This window comes from Phasianus colchicus, chromosome 6 (assembly GCF_987193195.1).
Source record: "Phasianus colchicus chromosome 6, bPhaCol1.hap1.1, whole genome shotgun sequence".
NCBI classification, from domain to species: Eukaryota; Metazoa; Chordata; class Aves; order Galliformes; family Phasianidae; genus Phasianus; species Phasianus colchicus.
The window spans coordinates 15127103-15152713 of record NC_143441.1 but is presented as its reverse complement, the minus strand read 5'-3'; the positions used below and the strand labels follow the sequence as shown (position 1 = coordinate 15152713).

The 25611-nt window shown below is 37.3% G+C and overlaps 1 protein-coding gene and 1 long non-coding RNA gene across 3 annotated transcripts in view; one reads left to right on the top strand and one right to left on the bottom strand.

Moving 5' to 3' along the window:
- Positions 1-918: 918 nt before the first annotated feature.
- Positions 919-7666, bottom strand: LOC116227119 (uncharacterized). Its single transcript, XR_004166484.2, has 3 exons — positions 7474-7666; positions 6118-6276; positions 919-3156 (listed from the first exon to the last, which is right to left on the bottom strand). It is a non-coding gene; the product is annotated as an uncharacterized LOC116227119 (long non-coding RNA).
- Positions 7645-25611, top strand: part of CMC1 (C-X9-C motif containing 1) — a 39535-nt gene continuing 21568 nt past the window's right edge. The window contains exons 1-2 of one of the 2 annotated variants that reach the window (XM_031590249.2): positions 7645-7858; positions 17380-17472. In XM_031590249.2, coding sequence (XP_031446109.1) covers positions 7834-7858; positions 17380-17472 — 118 coding nt within the window. In that variant the 5' untranslated portion in view covers positions 7645-7833. Of the gene's footprint in view, positions 7859-14298; positions 14438-17379; positions 17473-25611 lie in introns of those variants that run through there. The other variant, XM_090142526.1, reaches the window with a different exon arrangement.

Genomic DNA, 25611 nt, shown 5'->3' with positions numbered 1-25611 from the left:
GACAAAGTCCCTTATTTACTCTCAGTTACAACTGAACCAATGCACTGGAAATTGGAACCATAAGAATAACATTTGCCAGAGATGTTAGATCAAGTTTTGCAACATACTGCTTCTTCTCCCACTAAAATTGGCAAAAAGTGATCCTTACACATTACAAAGTGCCAAGCTGTCACAGATGCAATAGAAAGGAAAAGAGTAATAAACATTTTTACGCATGAAATAGCAATGAAAGAAAGATGAATGAGGAATCCATAAAGAGGTAAAAGAAGTGCTAATTTCTCTAGCTAACTTGACTGTCTCAATTTTGCTATGATTTTCTGAGGAAATAAACACTGAGCTAAGCAAATTTTCACAGTGTAAAATCTCCTTTTCTAAACAGAGAGAATGAACCATCAAAACAAACAAAACCTTTTTTTCTATACATGCTACCAACATTATTCAGCACAGACAAGTGAAAAAGAATTATGCTGAAATTACAACTGCAATTTTTTTTTTTAGAACACAAGAGTTAAAATCTTGTTCATAAATCATTACCTGCTGTTCTGTTTCAAAATCCAAACTTCATCTACCCCTTTCAGCTTATCCCAGAGTGAGGATTGATTCATCACGTTCTTCCATCATTTTTTTATTTTATTCTTTTATTTTATTGAATATAAATTACAATAGGGAGATTTACATGTTTATATTATAGAACACAGTGTTTGGGAAAAAAAAAAAAAAAAGTTGATTTATCCTCTAAGGTGGATTTAGTCATAGTTCCAAATTTCCATTCAAAGTAAAACTCAGAAGGATTTGGAGTATGGCTGTTTTCACTGGTTTTCTACTCTTTACATCCTCTCTATGTTAATTTATATAATTAATATAATAAATTATTCTATAAGAATTTCTTTTTGTTTTGAGCCTTTGACTTACCAGAAATACAAACTTTTCTCCTCCATAATTTCACTGTAGAACTTCTGGGAAGTCTCAGAGATGTTTTCTGAACCTTACTGAGAGGTTAGAGCATTGGGTATTCTTTTCTCTAAAATCGGAATTAGTCACTTAAACTAAATAAAAGGTGTTATAAAAAGTGGGGTAAAAAAACTGTCAAGAAACATCAGTTTGAAATAGCCTGACCAAAAATCCCTGTTCTTCTGAGTTGATTAACACTTAGACTTGGTTATGTAAAAACATGACAGAAAACTGAACCTTAGTTACACTTTCTTTTACACGTTTCTGTACAATTATATCTTCTTTGGTGCCACGTTCCTTTCCCAATTCTATGGGATATTTACAAAAAAGAATTATATACCTATATGTAAAGTACATAAATTATTTTTGACCTGTATTATGTACACAGTGTTAAAAGACAAGCAGTAGATTTGTTCATACTGAATACAGGATTTGTAATGCTTTTTTTTTTTTTGCCTCCAGTTGTCTTCTCAATCATTTACACAGTGGGATTTCTCAAATAGATATGCAGATGCCTGAAGAAACAGATCCCAAACCCTGATTTTGACAAATTGATACATTAGCAATGTGCTATGATCACACTAATGCAGAATATAGGCAAATAATAGAAGTATTTGTGAAAAATCTATAATTCCAAATTGGAGCTTGCTATGAAGTCAAGAAATACAAGTAATACCTTAAACTTTTATTTACCTGAGCAAACAGACTGACTATGATATCCTGAATCATACTACTTGCATTCAACTGCCAGCTGCCCTTTGGCAAAAGTTAAAATTGTCATTCATTGCTACTGAAATTTCAGAACTGTCCAGCACTTCCAAGATCTCATAAGATTTGTTTACAAATTTTGCCACGTTTTTCCAGCCAGTATCCATTTTTGTGTACAGCTTCATTACATTATATAACCTCATACATCTCCCAGTTGTGAACAAAGGTTGAAGATATTTTTGTCAAGGCTAAGGCTTGGTTAATCAAAGGCTTTGTAGCAAATGATTTGAAATCAACTTGAAACAACTTGAGTCAATTTGAAGTTGTCAGACTCCTAATAATCACCTAAAACCAACAGGAGTTGACTGCAATATGTCTTCCCAGCTTTCAGTTGGATCTGTGTATTAAAATGTAACATTAATCAGTTTGAAAAATATCAGAAGATTCTAAAAATCACACTATAGTTTATCACATTAACTGCAATTAACCCTTGCTGCCACCTTACCAACAAACCATCAGAACTGGAATTGTCGAAATCATCTACTAGACATGCCAGAATCGTATTATGGAGAAATATAAGTTGAGAGCTGAGTTTTGAAATCAGACCTTACCTCTCTGAACTCAATGATCTCTTAACACTGAAATAAACGTCAGAAGATAAAAGTACAGCAGATATAAAACCATACAAGAACATAAAGAGCATTAGGAAGGGACAGATATCACATTCATTTGCAACTGCAATGAGAAATTATTTCACTGCTCAAAAATGTTTGATGTAAATAATTACCTTGTCTTCAACAATACACATATGCTTGTAAATAGGCAAGTACATAAGTGACCAACATAGGTAAGATGCTATGAATTAAAAAGTTTATTTCCAAAGCAATGAATGAATACAAAGAAGGGCACGAGACATTTTTATCCTTACTGAACATCAGGTTATAGAGTTTTGTGACTGCCAATACTATTTTTTGATAATGTCCCTATCTCAGTAAGTATAAATCATAGAATCTGTGCTGGTCAGTTGAGGTTCTCTAGCACAGCAGTTGAAGTCAGATTGAATTTTCCAGACTGGTGAATATGGAGATGCTAAGTGTTCAGCATTATTATTGTCGCATCACCCTTAAACACCTGAAAACTAAAGGGAGTGAAAAATCTTCTGTAAAAACATGTTTTGATTATATCAGTCATGGAAGGAAATGCATCTTCTACTCACATCCTGTTTATCTGTCTTTAAATGTCAAGTTGGAATTTGTAACAAGAAAGCATACTGAATATATTTAATTATTAAAAACATTAAAAAAAGTCAATCACAGTATCTTTCAGCTATTAATGGTCTATGTTTCTTCACTCTATGCCACTAACAAATCCCAACACCAATGATGGAGTTATAATGCATGGATGTTGAGGAATAGATTGGAAAGCAGCTTTGAACTTCAGAGCTCACCCACGTAAAGATATTCTCATCCATTTAACATCAGGAAGTAGCTCTTCTCTCTATGGTATTAAAAAAAAAAAAAAAAAAGTGGAAGTATAAAGCAGAAGAACTGCTAAGTAGCTTTTTAAAGAAAATGATGAACAGAAAGAGAACTAAGCAGTAAGGAAGGAAAACAAAGTAGCAAATATGTCTAAATTAAACCTCCAGTGCAATTGAGAGTTGCCCTACAATTGACGTGAATGTACTCACCCTGTGCACACTCTGAAAAATCATTGTTCTTGTAAGTAGGATAGATCAAATGATGACAGATTATAAAGACTGTCTCATTTTAGTAGAGGAACTTCACTTTCTTCTCATAGTACTGAATTACTATTATTCGAAAATCTATATGTTGATCCAGTCATCTGTATCCGGTATATTTAGCTTTGGGTTATATCTGAATTTGTTGAGACAAAAGAGGAAGTTTTAAGGAAACAAAAGTCAGTGAAAGACTGTGCTGCTCTACGCAGACTTTGCAGAAGGAAGGAAATCAAAGTGTTTTTCTCTCTGGCAACTATATCTAGTAGTAACTGGTAAACGTAATTATTATTTGATGCACTCTTTCTAGTTGAGCAGATGGCCAGTTCCCTAGATACTACTTCAGTGACTTCTTGCTAGGACAACAGGAATGATGGGAAGTAGTCACCCTGACAAGATGCTTCCAACTTCCCTACAACATGAGTAGAAAGGCCAACCTCACAAAGGAAAAGGTTTCATATTTGAAGAAGGGATAAGAGACAAGGCACAGAGGCCTGGAAATAGTGCCACTGGAGAGCTTGCCACCTGATGACATGTCAACTGCAGTTCTTGGAGCAAGAGAGAATCCAAAGTAACACAGTGCTTGCATTGTGAAGATATCGTTCCAACAGTCCCATTTGTAACTTCACAGGCATGTAGGCTTAGACAACCTTATAGTGACTTTTGTAAGAGTCTACCTCTCTTAAGCAGAGAAGAGAATGTTTCCTTTGATTCTAGATGTTAATTCTCATTTAAAACTCCCTCACATCTCTCACCTATCAGTGAATATTTATTTCACACGAGTAAGCGTAGCAAAGAATCACAGCCTCCTACTGTAAGTTACATTTCATGTAACAAGATCAAAAATGTTAACAGCAAACACGTTGAAGAGGTGCCATTTGAAAAATATTCATTTGAACTAACAAGGCTATTGTTTGGACTTTAAAAAAAAAAAATCACACCTGCGTGCAGACAGATAGAGACTCTTTATCTGGTAAGAACGTGGTGCAGAGACTTGTGCGATAAATATTTCATCTCTATTGTTATTTATAGTTTCATTGTTAACACAGTCTTGGTTGATGTGTGAAAATATGTTCACACCTTTGAAAATGGGCAATTAACTAATCAAATGACAATATGAATCTCAGAAACACAGAATTGACTGCAATCCAGCACTACTTATGACTATTTTTAATTTTTTTGAGAACTGCTGAAAATCAAACATCACCATTGCCTCATGCATCATGCATCCTTCAGGACTATAATGGGAATTACAGGAGTTTCCCCGCTGTAGTAATCAATGCAGAAAACCGCGACCACAATCACGAGACTCTTCACAAGAGTACCCAATATTTTACTCTGAGGGAATTAACTGCATGAAAGATTACATGGCAGTTTTCCTCATAGATATAAGATCTGGGAGACAGTATTGAAGAAATGATGCATGTAGCACAGAATAAACAGGAGCAGATACCAGTATGGTAATTAAGTTAAGCTTACAGTACTATCTTCCATCAGTGGACTGCGAAGAAAAAGTCCACTGCATGGCATCATAACTTCACAGGACTGCAGAACAATACAAGATTCATACTTTAAAAGATCTGACTAAACACAAATTATATTCTCTGAATGTCATTTCAAAACTCTCCCTAGCGATAAGATGCAAGTAGGGCTTCTTGTTTATGTGATAACCAGTGATATCCACTTTCCTTTTGTTGTTGTTCTAATGGAACTATCCCGTCTTACTCTCAGGTGCTCTTACAGAATGGAGCTCATGTAACCGGCACTTCCACCTGAAGGACGGCAGTAAATCTTTTCTCTACACACACAATGTTGATCTTACTTACATCCACTCTGCCTATAAAAATGTCTAAAATATGTACTTACAAAGCAGTTAGCTTTTTTATCCATCTACTAAAATTCTTGACATGGCTTTTATCACATTTCTTACATTGTAACCTCCTCTTTTCTGTCTGCGACAGAACTCAGTCACTGTGCCAACCATATCCAGCCACCACCACGGACTCCTAAGTCTATTTCTTTTAATTTAAAGCCTCTTTCTAGATGGTTTATGTCTTAGTGTCTTAGTTATGTTGTTTCTGTTATCCATAATGTCAGTCTCATTTGATTATTTGTCAAGATTTCTATAAACTGTATGACATTTTTTTCCGATACTTTCTCATTTCCAAGAGTTTATAATAGTTCAAATTGAATAAGTCTATTTTCAGATCCACACTCGTATATTCTCTCACTCAAAACCTATTTTCCATATCCAGAAGAAAGTTTTTCTATCATTATTCTTTCATTTCTATTTGTTTTTTATTCACAAAGACGTCGCTTTTTCTTAGCATTCAACATTTTCTTCTGACATATGCGAAAAATGGAATTGCAGAATTTTTAGCAATTTTTCATTGCTTTCCAGGCCTGACAGCACTTCTGCAGCAGAGTAAGACAGGTTGTCCAGGTTACACAGTTGATGGATATTTCTTTTTGTATCTATCATCTTCATCAAAAAACCGAAATACCAATCGAAAGAGAAGTTGTCTCTAGCCAAGTATCCCACCTCTAAAACAATCAAATTAACACAATACCTAAAGCAGAAATTGAAGTTCAAAGGTCTTCAATTTAAATAAATCTTTGTAGTTCTCATTCTGCAGGGCATCTGTAGACACCAACAACCAAAAGTCTAAGATTGGCAAAGAAGACTAACTTCAACTATTTAATTTTTATTGATTTCAACTTACTGTTTTAAGTTTTCAGATCTCACGTTGTAAGCTCCTTTTCGTATCATGTGGGGTTTTTGTTTTGTATTTTCTTGTTGCATATATGTCACTCTTTGCAAATTGGCTTTTTTTTCCTTCCCAACACTTGCATTCATTGCGGAAGAAGCATACGCCAAAATCCTTTAAAATAAAACAAACAAAAAAAGGATATGCTGCATTTTCACAGCCCTATTCAAAAAGTATCAAATTGGTGTATAAATATCAACTGAAAGTGGTATAGTTTAATATTACCAAAAACAATTATAATATCCATATTCTACCCTAAAAAATGAGAACAAACTCGTGGTATAAAAACAAAACACCACAGAGACACTTAAGGCTCTATAACAGAAATACACTAAATCAGTAAAGCCAAAGGCAATCGTGTGGAAGATTTTGCCTACATCACGCTCTACTAATTTCTGTGAATGCTTTGGCATGAAGAACTTAGCTTTTAGTGTGGCCTCAAGTTAAAATAATCCATTTTCAAATAAAAGCACTGAATTATCATATGGGGAAATCATATATATCTGAAAAGACACCAAGTAAGCAAACAAAAAACTGTGAATTTGAAAGTCAGATCTCTATTTAAATGATAATTATTTTTAAAATAAACAACCTGAAATTGTGATCCCATTGAGTTTTTCTAAATTGCTTCTGTTGTTATCTTCCAGAGGCACACAAGGCTTATGTGGTGTTTGAAGAAGACTCCTGGACTTCTTACTTACCTGAGAATGTAATGTTTAACGCTCAGCTCATTCGCACTGAGCACGAAGTAACAATGCAGGATTACAGAGGAAATGCTACACTGAGGAAGAATTTTTGCCACCTCATATAAGAGGCTGGTGTTTAGATAGACTGATTTTTCATACCACTCACCTGCCAAAACAGTTGAAGAGGCTAGTGGGAAAAGAGAGCAGGCTCTTTGGGACTCTGAATTCTGTTTAAAAAGCCTCGACTTTCAGCTCTCATTATGTCTGAACTACGTATTACTTTCAGAGTGATCTAAGTACTTTCTTACAGATTTTCATTCTGTGTTTTGCCCCTCAAAGTGGCTGACCATATCATTAACAGATAGACCGGTCAGTTAAACATTCTAGAGACTTACAAATAAAAGACCAGAATTATTCCTCTGCCCCTAAAGCATGCTTCAGATATGTCTCAACACAGAGGCAGACCACGAGGACCCACATATCGGACTGAACTGCAATGAACTCATAGCGATGGTTATGCAGAAAGCACCGTGCATTCTTTCTGCAGACCTCCTAATGTGTGATTTTTCTTCAGCAACCCTACTTAAACAGGAAGCTCTTTCTTAACGGATGCAAAACAACTAACCAATGAAGGCAGCCACTCCCGTAATTCTCATCATCTTCTCACTGCCTAGAGCTCCTGGAGAAGCTGATATCCTCTGCTCCAGGAGACTTCCAGGGACGAGTAACTAAACCACCTCAGCACCGCTCACAGCCCCTCATCCCAGCGGACACGCAAACGCAAACCCGCGCTCCAAGGCGCGTGTCCTGCAGGCTCCCTCAGCCCTCCCCCCCTCTTCCCGCCCTTCCCGCCTTCCCCTACGCGCGCCGCCGCCACCCTGTGCCCTCATCGGGGGTGCACAGAGGGTTGGTCCGCGCCTGCGCGGCAGCGGCTCGGGGCGGGCCACGTAGGGTGCGCGGCTGCGGGCGTAGCGTGGAGCCGCAGATGGAGCCTCCCCCCGGCGCAGCAGGTAGGGGCGGCCGCCCGCCGCGGAGCGCTCACCCCCGCGCCTCCTCTTCTCGTCGGCGCCTCGCCACGGCTTCCTGTGGGAAGTCCCCGCTTTTTCTCCCCGCCGGGCGTGGAGGAGGATGGCCGCGGGAGGCTCGGCGGGCTCGGGCTGCCCCCGGTGCTCGCGGCGCAGGGGCTCCGCTGCGCGCCGCCGGCCTCCGCCTCAGCGCTGGGAGCGCGGCGCGGGCATCAGGCTCCCCTCAGCGGCAGAACTCGGCCTGAGCCCCGGGACGGCGAGATATGCATGCCCCGGCAGTTCGCCGTGCCTGCCCGCCTGCCCGGGAGCAGAGCAGCGAGCTGTCCTGGGCCTCGTGCGCATAAGCGTCCCGGTGGCTCGTGGCTGCGTCCATTGCTGAGTTTAAACCTGTGGCCTAACAGTAGCACGAGGTGCATATGACTCTGCATTCCTGAGGCTTGTGCCTTTTGCAGGCACACCTGCGTTAAAAGGCCAGGCCTACGGCAAGGTGAACGCTGACAGGGCATTCACGTTGCCCGTCGTGCCTGCGCCTCGCTTGGTGAGGCATTGACCTCAGCAACCAAAGGGTGCTGGCTGTTTCCTGCTCTTGACGGCAGTGGCTTGGGTCTGGCTTCCCACACCCTGCTGATAAGTGTGGTGCTCGAGCTCTGGTTTTGTGGATGGCACCTCTAAGTACTGGTATGGTAGAGTTAAGAAAATAGTGTAAAACTTCTGCTGTGCGTCAGCTGGTGGTGGTTGCCAACAGCACAGTTTTGATCTCAGTTATCCTTTAAAAGAAGTTTCTAATAATTACAATAGCTGAAATTAAGCTATCATTCATTCTTTGTATGACAAAGAAGATGATTCCAAAGTCTGACATATAGCAGCAATATTTTGCATCCACGTTTGTTCCTGTTACATGACATGTGCCTCCTACCCTGTACTGTAGTTTTTTTTAATCTGTAGAGATAGTCCTGAACAGGTACTTTAGATGTATACTCCTATACCAGTACTGAGATTGATCTGCTAAGCAGCAGCATTGCTTACTGACACCTCGCTCAATCTGCGACCTTGTTTTCCTCTAGCTTATCTCCCCACTAGCCCTGCCGTCAGTCCCCCTAGCTGTTACATCTCTGCTGAAAACCTCAGAACCTGTACTGAAAGCAGAGATGTCTACGTGAGATTATGGAGAAAGTGGAACAATGGCTGCAAGAGGTGTGAGCTGCTCTGTTTGTATCAGTAAGGTGTTAACTTAGATACCCTGGTGCGGTTGTCATCATTAACTGCTTCTTGGCTCACGTATGAGAAAAAAAAAAAAAAGAGGAAAAATCACAGTTGAATAAATAGTTACCATGAGTGATGTTCCATTTATGGTTACAAAACATGCAAATATTCTCATGCCTTTGCGAGGCAGGAGAAAGTGAGTGTTAGGGAGTCCTCTAAGCCTCAGAATGTAGAAGCTGTGAATCATGTCACAATTTCTATGGAAGGAGGCATTTTGACAGCTATGTTTTGGGAAGAAACTGGCTGTGTTAGTAGGTGATTCCATTCATAGAATGGCTTGGATTAGAAGTGACCTTAAAGATCATCTAGTCTGAACTCCCTGCTGTGGGCAGGGATGCCACCCAATAGATCAGGCTGCCCAGGACCCTGTGCAGGCTGGCCAGTAAATGAATTAGTAGATAAGTCATTTGAGAAAACTCTGCATTAACATGATTTTGTTAATGAATCAATGTGCTACAGCCCAACGTGGGAGTTTTATTTATTTGTTTGTTTGTATGCAAACAAACTTCTAAAATTGTTATTGTTAATATGCTACTTTCAGTAGTAGAAGCCATGGGTTATTGGAAGGCACGTTTTCTTTTTAATATGCATTTGGTTGTAGTTGTCATTTTTTTAATAATGATGTCTGAATCCCTTTCTGGGAACTCATGAATGCTTAAAGAGAAAAGTAAGGTTACTGATAGTAGTAGTACAAGGTTTGACACCTACCCTGGATATTTTTAGGGGCTTTAAAAACTGAGGGACTTCATAATTTTCTTAAGCTGCTTGAAAGTGTCTTGAGTGTCTTGTCATTTGAAAATCAAGGTTGTTAAATACAATAATAGTGAAAGGACGGAACGGATCTTCTAGAGTGGTTGGGGCTTGTTTTGAAGTGCCGTGGACAGTAAAACAGAAATAGAAGAATATATGGATATATATTCATAGCTTCAAAAGATAGGAAGAAATAATTGGAGAAACAGCAATGTCATATTAAAAGGAGAAAAATATACAAGTAGAAGGAAGAATGGTTTCATCTTGTAATTACAAAAATGTCCTTACGTAACATTGGTGATCAAGAATATAAGTTACCATCATTAAGAAGGGTGTTATGCCAGATTGACCTTTCTGATGTTTTATTGTCTTTGGCCTGTGTCAGAAATGTAAATAGGAAGGTTAATAGTGATGCACTGAAGTTGTTTAACTGCTATTATAGAGAACTCTTATGAGAAAAGAATTAAGATATGAATGATGTATTGGGATGTTCCAGCTGAATAGTTTGAAAGGATTCTTTGGAGTTTAAAATCCAAAGAAACATCTTCAGTCATTTTGTTAATGTAACCAAAAGTCTTTCAGTCTTCTCTCCGTGTCAAAACACCTCATGCTGTGCAACTTTTGGCAAATTGAATGATCACTTGTGTTTTTGGATCATATGTATGCGATACTAATTTTTAAGGTCTCCATTGATTCATTCGTTATGTGCTGATCGTTCATTAAATCTGTTAGTGCAGAAATCATGGATGAATAAGGTGGACATTGTTTTGTCTTCTTTTTTAATCCTCACTTTCATTAGAAAAAAAAAACAAACACAAAAGAATGGTGTTTTGTCCTGATATTTGAAATACTTTCTCTCAATTTGTGTGTGGTCTTTGTTATCTGAAATGAAAGATGTAAACTGCACAGCGAGATAAACTATTCAACCATGTCTTGAAAAAAGTGATTGAAGAGCTAAATACTCAATTCCTTAAAGATGTTAGGCAGGATTTTTTAATGAAACTTATTTTCCAGGTTTGCATGAAAGAAGAGAGGAGTGTGTAATACTCTTGCCATTCTTAATGTCATTGGTATCTCCTCTGTTAGTGACTGGGGTTTCAATGGTTTGTAGATTTTCCTGCACCTCATCTTCATTGAAATGCAGGTTACTTTGCACTTGGTTACTGATTTCTTGTTTCTGTTTTGAATGCATACAAAGTTCTGTAATATGCCGTTTAGGTCTAGTTTATGTGATGTGTTTGTTTTGGTTTATGATCTTTTAGCTCACACCATAAATTTTCCTAACTGGCAGCTCTGCTATTCCTGTGCAGTAGTTAAGATACTATGCTGGTTCATTCATACTAAATATTAAGCCCTGATCTGCATTTGATTCTTTGGGTCCTGTCTGTGTTATAAGGAGTGGAAAAACAACAACAACCGAACCACCCTGTGTCAAAAATCTCCACACGCAACTTCAGGCTTGGCTTTACTCATTAGCCTGTTGATGTATGAGCATTTGGAAGCCACGTGTAATTAACAAATAAGTGTGCTCTGTCAGGTTTGCTTTTCCTTTTCTTTCTAGATATTACAGATTGTAATACAGCCATTGCTCATTTTTAGTGAACAGACTTGTCAGTATTCTTGTAATCCAGTACTGCCATACTGCTAGAACACGCGAGCCCCAAAGCAAAATGTAAGATAACAAATTCAGCCAGTGAAAAAGGTGAAAATTGACTTTGAGGTGATGATAGAATGGTGAGAAGTTAAAGCTTTGGAAATTTTCCCTGGTGTTGTCATCCCTGTACTCCATCTTAATTTAAAATGATGTGAATATTAGATAGAAAAATCTCAAAATCTGTAACTTTTTAAATACAAAGAAATTTATTCATATACAGCTTAAAAAAAAAAAAAAAAGGCTACTACTTAAAGAAACTGAACTGATCAGCCTCTTGCTTTTCAATCAGGATTTCAGGATATCGCATACACTACTTTACTTGGATTATAACACTTCTCTCACTTTATGTTGTCCTTCTGTACTTTAAAACCTTGGCAGAAAGCAAAGTACTTAAGACTCCCAATTCCTCTGCGAACACTGACGTGCAAATGAAGTTACCAGACGTGGTGGCATTTCAGGTATGCGTGAAAATGTTCGCTCCTGGTCCATCATGAGCTGGTTCACACTGGATGTTTTTGACTGGTGAAATTCATTACCTTAGCTGGATCCTGAATGTTTCTGTGGGACAGAATTTGCAAAGGAGTATGCTGAAACTTTTGTCATTTTGGCCCTGTGAACTTCTTGGAGTAAGGGTCGAGGAGTTCCTTCACAGGTTATAGGACTGTATAGGGAGTATTAATTTCATCTTCAAGAAACATTTTTTAAAAACTACAATTGCAGGAAAATATCTTCCTAGATTTTTGGAAGCACCTGCTTTTTTTCTGCCCATGGTTTTAATAGATCTCTCTCTAAATTTGTTGTGATGATGTGTAACTTTGTATTTCAGAATAGAGACTTCAGGTAATTGATAACATATTCAGTGATATAGATCTTTTTTGATGACTGTTTTTATGGTGCACATATACACACATGACTTACAGATCTTATATTAATTCATGCTAACTTGTTATTTAATCCAGATTGGATAAGCTAGGCAGAGTAGCAGCAATGAAAGTCTTGAATGCATTCTTTTCCTGAAAGGAGTTATTAGCTGTAGCTGTCTTTGCCTATTCAAAATGCAACTGGCATGAACTAAAATAAGCCTGACGTGGGTTTTGGAGCCAGTAGTCTGATGACAGGAACATTTGCCTGTAAGCATACAATTAACACTGCACTGCTATTTCTTTTATTAAGAAAGGTATACTTTCCAGTCAGCTTTGTAATAAGCTCATAGGAAGCTATGAGCTTTGTAAAACACAGTAGTTGTATGCTGTCTTTACAGTATATACATTGTTTATGTCAAGGGATACAAAAAAAGATTAAACCCTCGAATTTAATGCATTTTGTTAACTTGTTACTCATTGCTTAGCTCATCATTTATACTGTGTTTCTTTGAATCACCTCATATATTTAAAGTACTAGCTTGAGTTATTTATTTTTTTTTAAAGTCACTAGATAAATAACCAAGGACATTCAAATTACAAGCAGAGTAACCAGAAATGCGTGTTCCAAAAACTTCTACTGGAGTTGATTAACGCAGTTCCTCTTGGATGCTAAGGGTGTGAGGCAGGGAGGTAATAAAACTTATACTGGGTCGCTGTTCAAGGAAAGATTTCATCTTGGTATCTCCTTTTTATAATAGTCTTCTATTCAATATGACAAGCTGCTAGAGTTCCTTTCATTATTAAGACTGTAGAGCAGCTTCCTGTTACTTCTGTCTCTTGTCCTTAAAAACTCGTTGTCCATTACACAGGCCTGTGCTATGGTCCTCTATCCAGACCTTCCTGGATCCTGTAGCTGGAGACTAGAAGGCAGAGAGAGCATTTCAGTCATATCCTGGTTTCCCAGCTTCAATGCAGAGGGAACAAGATGTGTATTCTCTACCCTTCTAGTGGTTGCATTCTACTGTTACGTGTATTTCCTTGCTTTTTTTCTCATTTATAGAAAAATAATGAAAACCATTAAACCAAATGGTTGCAGTCCTTGGCTCTCCATGGCACTAGATAGCTTTTGCAGCTGAGGGTTTCATCAACCACAGAAAACGATTGCAAATGTAGCCTCATGCCCTATGTATTGTACACAATCAGAGCTGTTTCAGGCATTGAAATTTACCAAAACCCCCAGATTTTATTTGTGTTAAGCAAAGAAATGCTTTAAAATTGTTCTTAATATTTCACTGAATAGGAGCATCTCATAGTTTTGTAATTCTTTATGGTACCCTGAAGTGGCACGGAAAATAGTTTCCTTTTCACTGGGACACTTACTTTTCTATAGGTTTTGTCCTTGGTCTTTTATTCTGGCAACTGCAAGCTTAGATCTTTGAGCTGTTGTGTTCCATGTCCCTGTGAGAAGCAGCAGCATTTTGGAGTGTGCTGATGCAATTTTCTTTGGTAGCTTTATTTTACCAATTCCTTGGCTGTAGCTTTGCCCTTGTTTTCAAGAAGCCAGTGGCTTAGATGTGTTAATGCCTGCAAGCCTGCATTTGGTTTTAGCTTAATTCTGTGTCTATTTGTACAAAATGCTTTTCTTCTATTGCTAGTTGTATTATTAACAATGCTTTATTATCGATAATTCTGATTTTTGTAACCTTTATTCAAGTTGCTTGTTTTTGGTTTGTTCCTTGCAACTTTAGATTGCAGTAGCAAATTTCAACACCAAATCCTATAAAGATAGAATCTGTTTGAAATACTAAGTTGCTAGAACAAGTGTGCCCAAGTTTTGGCTGTCAAAGACAAGGAGGAGAAGCTGCTGCTAACACTTGTTTGGCCTGGTGACAGCTGAGAAGCAGTGTGTGCTTGTTACACTTTGCAACCAGATGCTGAGAGCATCTCAAGCAGCCTGTGCAGAAGACCAGGCAAAGTGCAGGAGGTTGTGGATAGGGAGCAAAGGTATCAACTCTCAAACAAGAAGAGCAAACTGTAAGAAAACCTATTTCTTGATTGCCTAGGAATAATTCTATTAATATTTTGAAGAAAAAATAAACCAATAGGCAGAAAACATAGTAGGTGTATTGTAATGCAGATTGCGTTGGGACTAGTTGGCAGCAAATCTGGTATTAGAATAAGAAATATATTTCGTAGTGCAGGCTAGTGAACTATCTAAAGGGAAAACACTACTTATTATTCTAGAAAATGTAATATAGTTGAAAAGAGGCAAAAGGAATTGGTAGCTTCACATCATGACTGTCTCATGTTTTTTGATGAAGTCTTGCTTCTAAGGTGTTGTATCTTTGGAAGTTCTTGCCATGTAATGTTAGCTGCAGAGCTGATTTAGTTAGGTTGATGTTGATCTCGTTGCAAGTGCTTATAGGTTGCTATCCAGAAATACGATTATTTCACGCACAAACTTTTTTTATCTGGTATCTGATACTGTTAATATTTGTGCCTTATTTTTGTTAAATGTTTTGTATAAATGCTAGGTGTACCAACTTCAGGAATGTGTTTTGAGATCCTTGACTAAAAATCGCCATTCATATGATATAATGAATAGTTTAGAATCAAAGAAGAATATTAAAATGCTTTAGACATTGCAGTTGAAAATCATGAGTAAATACAGTGCTGCTCAAGCTGAAAATCTCCTTTCGACCTGTTTGGAGATATAGATGCACGTGGGTGCAGAGATCTACTACCTTGGCTGTATAAAATGATTTGAATTGTCTGTGCTTCGTATGGTTTAAAGGCTGATACTTGCCAACAAACTTTTGAAGAAGAAAACTCCTGTATATGAGACCTGTATATAAGTGATCTTCATTCCTGTTTCCTTTTTACTGTTCCATAATTGCCCTTAAATGACTGTCATTGCTCTCTTCTGACTCTCCTTACAGGACACTGCCCTGTGTCCTGAGTTGCCCACAGGTGCTGATGTGATGAGGGTGCACAGTGCCAACTGGGGGCTGTCTAATTCTCTGCTTTGGTGGCAGCTGATGTTCCACTAGCTAAGAAAAAAATAAAGGCATAGGCTACAGTTTGAGCCATTGGTGCTTTGTGGTAGCTGTAACCTTCCCTCCACTTGTTCCTGCTCTTGCACAGTTCTTTCTCATAGACCACAGAAGTTTCATAGTGAAATAGACTGGGAAATTTATCTAGCGGAAAAATTGCATGACAAGAAATTTATTCACTGTCCAACCAAATTCACTTCCCTTTTCAGTCTGCAGGCCTGCAGAGAACATGTGTGTGTGCAGAGGGAAGAGCATTGCAGGCACTGGGATAGGGCAGGACTGTAGCAGTGCCAGCTTGTTTTGGCCGAAGTTGCTCAAAGTAGAGCTGAGGCATGTAGTTCAGTGGTGCTGTTTTCTGCCTTACCATTTGGCTGAACTTATTTGTCCTGCTTCTTAAGAAATGTGCCTTAAAGCTTTAAGACGTTTTACATTTTGCTGTACAAATGCTCTGTACAGTACTGATATTCTGAAAAACTGTCAGAATTGTATTTATTTATAATTCTGTTCTCAGTCATGAAAATCAGAGCATAAAAGCAAATTAATTTGTCTTTAGTATTTTTGCTGCATAAGAGACTTTGTTTCCTTTTTTTTTTTTTTTTGCTGTAGAAGTTTTGAACAAGAAATTTTTCAGAATGAAAGAGAAGGTTTTAGTTCTAACTCTGTGGATTGGTCATTATAGCATTCTGTTTCGTTACCAGACTCCCCAGCAATATCACAGATAAAATGCTGCAAAACCTCATAATGCAGCCTCATAATGTTACTAAGCTTTAAAAGGTGAGGCATTAGAAATGACTAGAGAAACGTTAATCTGTTTCCTTTTGATCTAGAGATAACTGTAGATGCTCTGAAAATTAGTGTGTTTGAAAAGAGGTAGATAACAAATTTTTCTCATTTCCTTGACTTATTACATCACACTTTTTCTTCCATTTAATCTAAATATTTTAATGTTATTTTAAAATGATATGATTGTCACTCAGTATAACAGCGTATCTGACAGTTTTCATAATGAGCATCACAGCTGATTCTGTGTTGAAGAATTCTATCAACATCAAATAGTAAATAGTGTGCTTGAGGAGGAAAATCAGGTATTTGGTATAATGATGTTGAGCTCTACAGTGTTCTGAACAAATGTTCTGTAAAGGGCTTTTAAATCAGAAGCTAAGAAGGAAGAAGCTGTGCTCAGTAAATTCTCACCCTTTAGTCTGAAGAGTTGATTTAGAAACAAAATTATTGCACTTCCAAGTGATCTGTTATGAGTAGTTGTGCTTATAGGACTGAATTCTGTTCAGAGGCAACTGTATGCAAACCACAGCTCTGTGTTTAAATCCAGAATTCAGGCATCAGTGTTTTGTCTTGTTGATTTTTCTCAGTGAAGAAACTCACTGATGCTGTGTAGAAGAAAATGGTTATTTGTGTTTCTTTTCAAAGAACCAAAGTCTTCCATGTAGTAATACAAGTTTAGATTCTGCTCTAACATGCTATGCTTCTTTGCTCTATTACATGAGCTAAAAAGCTGTAGATTGTATAGATAACACAGATAGAAAAATGTTAATATATTGAATTAAACATAACTCTAAATCTTTGTGCTGTCTTTATGCAGATGTTTCATTTAGTAAGGTAGAAAGAAGAAAGTGCTGCCAGATTTTTTAAATTTCTTTTATTATTTTAGGTTCATTTTGCACATTGAGCAGAACAGAAAATGTTCAGGATAATGCTTGTGCCTGTATATGAGTCATTTCAAATCTTGGGACTTTTCTGCTTTTCAGCATGTAGTTTTTCCAGGGTATTTTCTGCTGTTGGTTTGTGACAGTATCTTAGTATCTGTTCTATAAACAGTGTTGTGCTATTTCCATGGATCAATTTTTCTCTGATGCTTAGAAAAATAACATCTTCCTTTTATTTTTGTTTCTGTCTCTCTTGCAGAGAATTCTAAGCTGAGACATGTAGAAAAAGATGTCTTGATTCCACAAATAATGAGAGACCGAGCTAAGGAGCTGTGTTCTGATAAAGTGCAAGGTAAGAGTCAAATGTACATCAGGAGATCTGATGTATTCACTTTTGTGCCCTGAACATAATCCTTGTTTTTGGAGGCAAATAGTCAGAGAATTAATATGTATGATCAGCATCTTAATGTTTGCTGTGAAACCAATAATACAGTTTGTATATAAATCTGCCATGTTGGCCTTGGCTGCTTGGTAGTGTGGAGTGTTTATCAAAATGACTTTGTTCCTGATTGGTTCTGACTGATAGAAAACTTTCCATGTTTTGATTTGGATTGTGTGATGAGGGAGAAACGTAAGAGTTACTTGTCTATATTATTTGATGCTTGTGTAGATGAAATTGCTTTGTGTGACCCTTCAGGTTGGGCCTTCTTTATTATTACAGATTTATTTACAAAGTGTATCCTGTCCCTTGTCAGTGCTTTAGTGATGCATGTGCATGGAGATACCTTATTAGACAGAATTTGTTTTAGGCTGATGCTTACTGATTTGGTATTTTTTAGTTTCTTCTAAATATTACTGGTTAAAAAAAAAAAGTTTGAGCACACTGTACCCAAAATATGTAGACTTATTTATTAAATAGAAATATGTTCACTGTACTAGTATATTGTGTACATTACGAAATGTGCAAAAATAGAAATTAAAGAATGAGATAAAGATGAAATAAGCTAATCAGATTGTGTTACACATTTAACAAATTTAACAAATAGGTTCAAATCCTGCTGAAACTTTTTCTGTGATTTTTAAATAGGTTAGAAAATTTGATTTCCATACAGATATATGAAAGGGTTTTATAGGTGAGACGCTCGCATTGTTTTCGGAAACAGTCAATAACAATGGACACATTTTTAAACATCCATTTTCAAAATGATCTCTCCATAGCACAAGTATCTTTTGAAAAGCAGTTATTTCTCCCTCTTTGCTGAAGCATCAACTTCACCTTGGAGGGACACATCAAATGGGTTTATTTATTTCTTTTGAATATGTCTGCCAGGCTGCAAACTACTCACAGCCACCTGTCATCAGAGAAAAGGTCAGCAAATCTGCAACACTTGTCTTTTTGTGTAAAATAAATAAAAAATAATAAAAATAAAACAAAAGCCAAGAAAAAAAGAATGCTTGAAGTTTGACAACTCTTTTAAGCACTCTCTTGCAAGATAACCAGCAAACCTCCCCGTGGTATGAAAGATTTTCATGGTCATTTCGTGTTTCACTGCATAGTCCTGTACAGATTCTGCTGCTTAAAGGGCTTGTTTTTCATAGACATAACTACACTGATGACATCCTGCTGCAGTTTGTGCTTTTCTGGCTCCAATATCTTTACTGCAAACGCATGGCTATGAGTAGCGCCTTGAAAAAGTTTAATGCTTGCTGTTGTCTGTAACCTTTTTCAGGAATCCTTTTCTTTTTATTCCCACGAAAGCAGCTGCTCTGTCAGTGGTTACACTTGCACAGTTCTTCCCTAAGTCACTGGTTTTTAAGCACGGGTGTTTCCCTGATGGTGTGTGGCTTTTTGTCTTTTGCTATTAGAATAGTCTACTAGACTTCAATTGTGAGGCTTAATAGTAAAGTGAAGTCCTAGATTTGGTATTGTGACTTTAAATAACACTGATTAGATTGTTATCGTGTTACTTTGTGAGGTATCTGGACAACAAGCTCTAACTAGGGCTGGAATAAGTGTCAACTCTGCCATTTTTGTGTTTGGTTGCGGTTGTGTTGTTTTCACAATCTTCAACTCACAGTTTCTTTACAGAAGTTTTTTTTAAACCACACATCTGTTTTCTGAGAATTAAATTTAGTTGCAACCATATAGTATAATCCATAAATCAACTTAAACAGGCACACACAAAGTACTGTATATCACAGTGTATTGAAAACTAGCAGACGACTGAGGGTACTGCTGTCACCCCTTTTACCTTGTGGATCACTCACTGTTGCCCTGGGACACCTCATTTATCTTGTGTGTCCTTCTGATACCGTTTGGACCAAAGGAAGGCACCAACATCAATCTGTGTATTACTTATTGGTAATATTAGTAATGTGGATCATTGAAAGGGGGTGTGGGTTAAAAATCTGGAAATTGTGCAAATTGCAAATTGTGGATTTGCCTGTCTCTCTCTTAGCTCTAGGCCAGTTTTGATCAAATTTCTTGAAAGTTAGAGGTGGAAGCTGAGTGTTTCCAGTGCATTTTTTTTAATTAGATGAATGAACAAAATCTGCATTCATATTTCTTCTGAAAAAAGGCATCACTTCAGCTATTTTGTTGTACGCCTTTCAATCCATACAGGGATGGAGAGCAACAAATGGGAAATGAAGGTTAAACAGGAGAATTTCTCTCTCAAATCTGCTGTGAAATTATTGCTGGAATAAATGTGTCTTGTTAGTACAAGAGGATAGTGTTAATCATGGGAAATAGCATAAAAACCATTGCCTGTAAACAATTACAAACTAAGAGTATAAGCTGTGTATTTAAGTAGTCAGAACTCCTGAGAGCCAGTTGCTATAGAACATAGATGTGTGAACTGGTGCTGTTTATGTTAAGTAGCACAGGTACTCATTTTACTTGTTTTTGGCTTAGTTTTTTCTATTCTGTTAGTATACCTGTGTTTCATTTTGTCTCTAGGAAATTGTGGTGAATGTATTATTAGTATAGGAGAAAAAGCTATTCTTCAAGTATGGGCTTTTACGGTTTTCTTGGTTGTGCTTAGCTTCCTATCTGTCTCTACGGGGAACCCCTGTACATTCAGTAGTTCTCTGCATGAGCATGGGGTCCATCTGTATACAGGCCGTTACCTTAGCCTGCAGCTATACCACCTAGAGATGTGTGCTTATCAGAGCTAATAATGTGAGCAGCGACAGCCTGTCCAGCACGTGTTCAAGAGGCATCCAGAGAAAAGAAACCCCAAGGGTTAAAAATAGAAAAGAAGAAATAAGAAGAGGTTTTGTTAACTCAGGAGGTGATATCGCTATGCCAGCATGATTACATGGGTGACCGTTGCTGTGCTGGGTTGTGTTAACTTAACAGAGTAGCTTAGGGATGAAATAACCATGAAAAGTGTCTATTTTTAAGATAATTTTTAAGAACAAGTAAGTAAACCAACTATATTTCATTATATTTGTTGAAATTTATTTTGATTTTTTTTTTTCAAATTGTTGCAGTATAGCGAATGTGAGTGCTGCTTGTTCCTCAAGAATTTGGGACATCTTAGTTGCAGAATGATTTCTGTGTCCTGTGCTTAAGATTCAAGCACTCTTCTAGTGAAAATTACTGTGTTAATAATTTTGGTAAGAGAATAAACATGCTTTCTGAAGAACACAGATCAATTTTTCATGACCAGAATGCCAACATGCCATATTGTCTTAATGTCCATTAAGTATATGTACATGAAATTGTGAACTGTTATTGGAATATCATACAAGTACAGTACTTTTCTTAAATGTTGTCAAACAAACAAAGCAACCACATTACATTGTCATGCAGGAACTTTTCAGAGTATTTATGCAGATGCTAGCATGAATCACATTATACCCCTGTAATTCAGTCAGTGTATTCTTGGCATATAATAGAAGTGATTACAAACTTAAGTAGCTAAAAGGAGTGCTTATCTGCTGTTGCTGAATCCATTCCTTTTATAAAATGATTTCTTAAGCTGTATTACTTTGAAAGTTTTTAGTTTTAATTTACAGTTATAATATCTAAATTTTGAGTAAATTTCTTAAAATCAGTAAATATCAGGAATCTTAATTTATCACTTAGAAAGGTTGTCTTAAGCTTACTGAAACATCTGCTGTTTCAATTTCTCGTGCTCTTCTTTCCATGACGTCTCTCTGCTGTGAAACTAGGAACACTCACCAAAAAACTGCAAGAGATTTGGTTGATTTTGATTCTATGTACATTATAAATGTTTGTTCTATTTCTTAAGAGTACTTATTCTGCAGTTCAGAGTTACTGATTTTGAAATATTTAACTCTTCGAGGTTAGGTAGAGAACACTTCAGGACAGAAATATAAACCATAGTACTCTAAGTATTGTACATTGAGTTAATATTGGTTTTTAATAGCTTGTCTTGGAACAAGCAGAAATGCTTTTAGAAATTACGGATTTTGGTTTTAAAGTTGTCTTATGTTTAGATCCCCAAAAGAAAGTACTCAGGTGATTGAGTCAGTCATGAGACTTTAATTTTGTGTATTTTTTTCAGTGTGATGTGTATTTGTTGTGTTAGAAAATACTTCTCCCCCCTTCCCAAACCCCACAAACTTTTTTTTTTCTTTCGTGTGACAAGATTTTAGTCTAAACTTTTTTTTGTCTTTTTCGTTTTGGTGTCTGCTACTGATCAGTGGGTTTGGGCCTTTCACAGTCAGCAGGAGAGACTTGCAGATGTCTTCTGTCAGGTTCCCAGGATTTGTGTAGGTAACTCAACTATATGCTTTTCAGACTGAGTACAGGAATAGCTAGTTCAGATCAGCTTGGTTCTGCTATTAGGAAGGCAGTGAGGTAACGGAAACAGTTTGGATTATTCAACACTTGATCCTGCCTACAACTCTGCAGATAAGAACGTGCGGCTGTTTCTTGTTTGAAGTTTGTTACGGGAAGAATTAATTTGGCCAAGATGACAGGATGTTCTGTACTTTTTTTTAGTATAAGAGGGAGACAAATGGAAGATGGTTTCCTCCTGTGGTGAGTTGGGAATCTCCTCTGGAGCATACTTATGTTGGTTCTGGTGTCTGTAGGAAGTATTTAGCAATGTGAATCCATTTGCCCTGAAAAATCTCTTAAGATACTTGGCAATGCTTTAAAAATTGGTTTGGAAAGTGTGGCTGGAAAAGGACATTTCCAGGCAGTCACCCTCCTCCCATTCTCCATGTTCCCCATTAGCCCTCTCCTCCTCAGGGCTCATGTTGATACTTAGTGAAAATGATTGGATGCAACACTACTGCAGGCTTCTCTACAGTAGAGCATGACCAGTGTCAACCAGAGTTTTGATAATGTGCAGTTACTCAACAGTCCTGTCACTGACATTATCTCTGTCCCCGTAGGGGCCACCTGCTCTAGACCATGACCCTTACACCTGACAAATCAAACTCTATAAAAAGGAAGAAATTTCTGATTGAGGTGTATTTGATGCTGCACATTAAAATGCCTAGGTACATGCCCAGGTATTTGTCCTTCCAAAAAGAAGTGTGTGTTAATATATGTAGGCATACATATATATACACACACACATTCTTTTTTAAGAAAAGCAAACAATGAAATATACAAAACAGTGAATTTTAGCTTGATATGCTACTCAATGATATTGCTCACTTTCCTTAACTGATGCAGGCAATTACATTAACTGTTGGTATCTATAGTCTGTTCTGAGGTTAACACTGGCAGGTGCTAAGGCTGGTAGCATCAGGAAATTAAATGGCAGCTCATGTTTAAAAATATTGATCAAACTTACTTTCTTGAAGCAAATTGAAACTAAAAATAACAGAATTTTGCTCACCTGCTGAACTGCACAATGGAAAATACAGTCCTTATAATCTTCTTGAAATTCACTTATTTGAGGAATGTATATAATCATCTGCTAATTGACTGAAGCAAAAAGATCAAGTAACTGATAAAAATCAGTGAAGTAGCATGGCGTTTCCTGGTGATATTTTTACTGAACTACTGTGACTGCAAATTTCTTACATGCTTTTGTACATTGATGAGAATTTGATGGAAAGCCTGAAGTCATGGGAGGAATCACAAACTTTATGACTGGAATACTTTTTTCCTATGGGAGGAGCAAAACTATGCTGCCTTGTTGTCTACAACTTCGTTTTTTCAGAGAAAACTGAGTGACAAAATTGCAGATAGAAAAGGGTAGAAATGTTATCCTCTGTTGCTGTGTTTATTTTCTGCGAATTAAACTACAGTGTAGTCATATTGGGTGAACTTCTCACCTTGTATGAAGCTATTGAGATTACTGTTTGACATACTGTGTAGTTGTCAGCTATTTAAATGGTATGTTTTGATAGTGCTACAGCTATATTTAGAGCTAGTAATGAATTGGTAGGTGTTTTCCCCTGCTTGGTCTTCCTGAGGATAAGATGCTGAATTTTCACAATGTTCTTGTCTGTGCACTTTAGCTTTTATTTTAGGAAAAGATTCAGGTCGATATATTTCCAACAAACATTTACTCTCATCACATTTAAGCATGTGAGTGAATTAATACAATCTCTAGAGGGATTATGTTACATTGAGCCTTGCTCCAACAAACTGAGCAGAGAGAACAGCTATATGTAAATTACAGTTTGAAGAAATGAGATCATAGATGTCATGGTTTTTTTTTTTTTTTTTTTTTGAATGATACTTACAGTATTAACTAAACAAAGGTGATTTAGAAGGTTTCATAGAAAAGAAAAATGAGAGCATATTGTGTTGCTTGGTGATGGAAATTTTAAGTATTCTAACCAGTGTTAGGACTTCCAATAAAATGTTTGGGGAGAGATTATTTTTTTCCTTCTCCCCCTTCATGTCATTTCAACCCAGCTGATCACAAGAAATGGGTCAGACTGCTAGCTTTACCATTGCAACTTAGTTGTGTAGGGTCTTTTTTTATTTTTTTATTAGGGAATGGAACAGCTTTTACAGGGACAAAGAGAAATGAAATCACTTTCAGTGAAAGAAAGAGGCCTCATTATAGCCACCAACAGCAGTTATTGACAGCTACACTTCCTATTAACAAGGAGCATTTAAGAGTTTGGCTGTTGGATCTTTGGACTTGATCTAATTTGCTAGCATTAATTAGTTTCTTTTGAGCACAGACACTTGGTGCTCACAGCTATAGATTTGGAGGACTAATTAGGAAAGAAAATTGAACAGAATGGAGTAAGGCATTAACCTTCAACCATTACCAGCTGGGGCTCTGATAAAGACCACAGAGTCCAAATGCTCCTATTCATGCAAAGAGTACTCTAATGAATATCAATTTCAGCCAGGTTGCCACATCCTACAAGCACTGTCTTAATTTTGTTTCTCTTACCTGTTACAAAATGTTATGCATAGACACTAAAGTGATGATGATAGCTTGGAGTTCATACCTTGATAGGTATGTTGGTAATGTTGTGTCCACTCTGTTGGTTTCCTTAAATTAGAGATTTTATTGGTTTCTATTAAAGATCTCAAATTTCAAATTTGTTTTCCCATTCCAGCATAAATATATTAATACAGAATATTAACAAATGCTTGTTTAAATAGAGCATGCCTGCGTGGATTTGGATTACAGTAATGCATGAGCAGTATTACCCATCATAAGCACTGACCAAATGAACTGCTGAAGTTTGAATGACAGGATAGTGCTTCTGCAACTCTTCAGAGTAGAGAAAGTATTGTATTGTGGTGCTGATTATCACGTTTCAGGAGAAAAGCTGTTCTTTCAGACCTTGGATTTATAGTGTGTTATAATATGTACGAAAGGGAGGTATAAAAAAAATCATCTTTGTCCTTTTGTACCTTTCTTGGATCCTTGGAAGTGTCGGACTTGGAACTATGGCCCAAATCCTTCTCAGCAGCTGTTTCCACTTTTTAGTCATGTCACTGCATGCTGACAAACTGCCTGTCAAATGTATCTCACTGTGTGTGTCTCCATTGCTACTGCTTGTGTACCTGGAGGTTCCTTGCCCAGTAATGAATAGTGTGTCAGTCTCTTTGGTACTCTTTCTTTGAACTTTTTTCTTTTGGGAAGCACACTAACACTAATGTCCATCCTCTGACTTTGAAACAATTGTATCTGTTTGGGTTATGTTTTGTGTTTAGCTCTTTGAGGCTAAGATTGCCTTTTATGTGATCAAATTATTGTGAGTTCTCTTACTGGTAAGCTCCATACTGTTACGCTGAATAACTGATTCCATGTCAGAGATCAGTTTGGTGTGAGCTATGAAGACAGAAGGACAAACTTCTTCTTGACATCAATGTTATGCTGTTTGGTGGTGTTCGGATCAACCTTCACAGCAGTGCTTTTGTTGGCTGACTGATTCGGCAGGGTTAGGAGAGACATAGTCGAATTCTTTCTGAATCCTCCCAAAAAAGAGAGGTTACGATCGCAGCCTCTTACTAAGACCACGTTTGTATCTTATATTAGATGTTAGATGTGCTATTACTCATCCTCGGTTTTCTTTCCTAGTT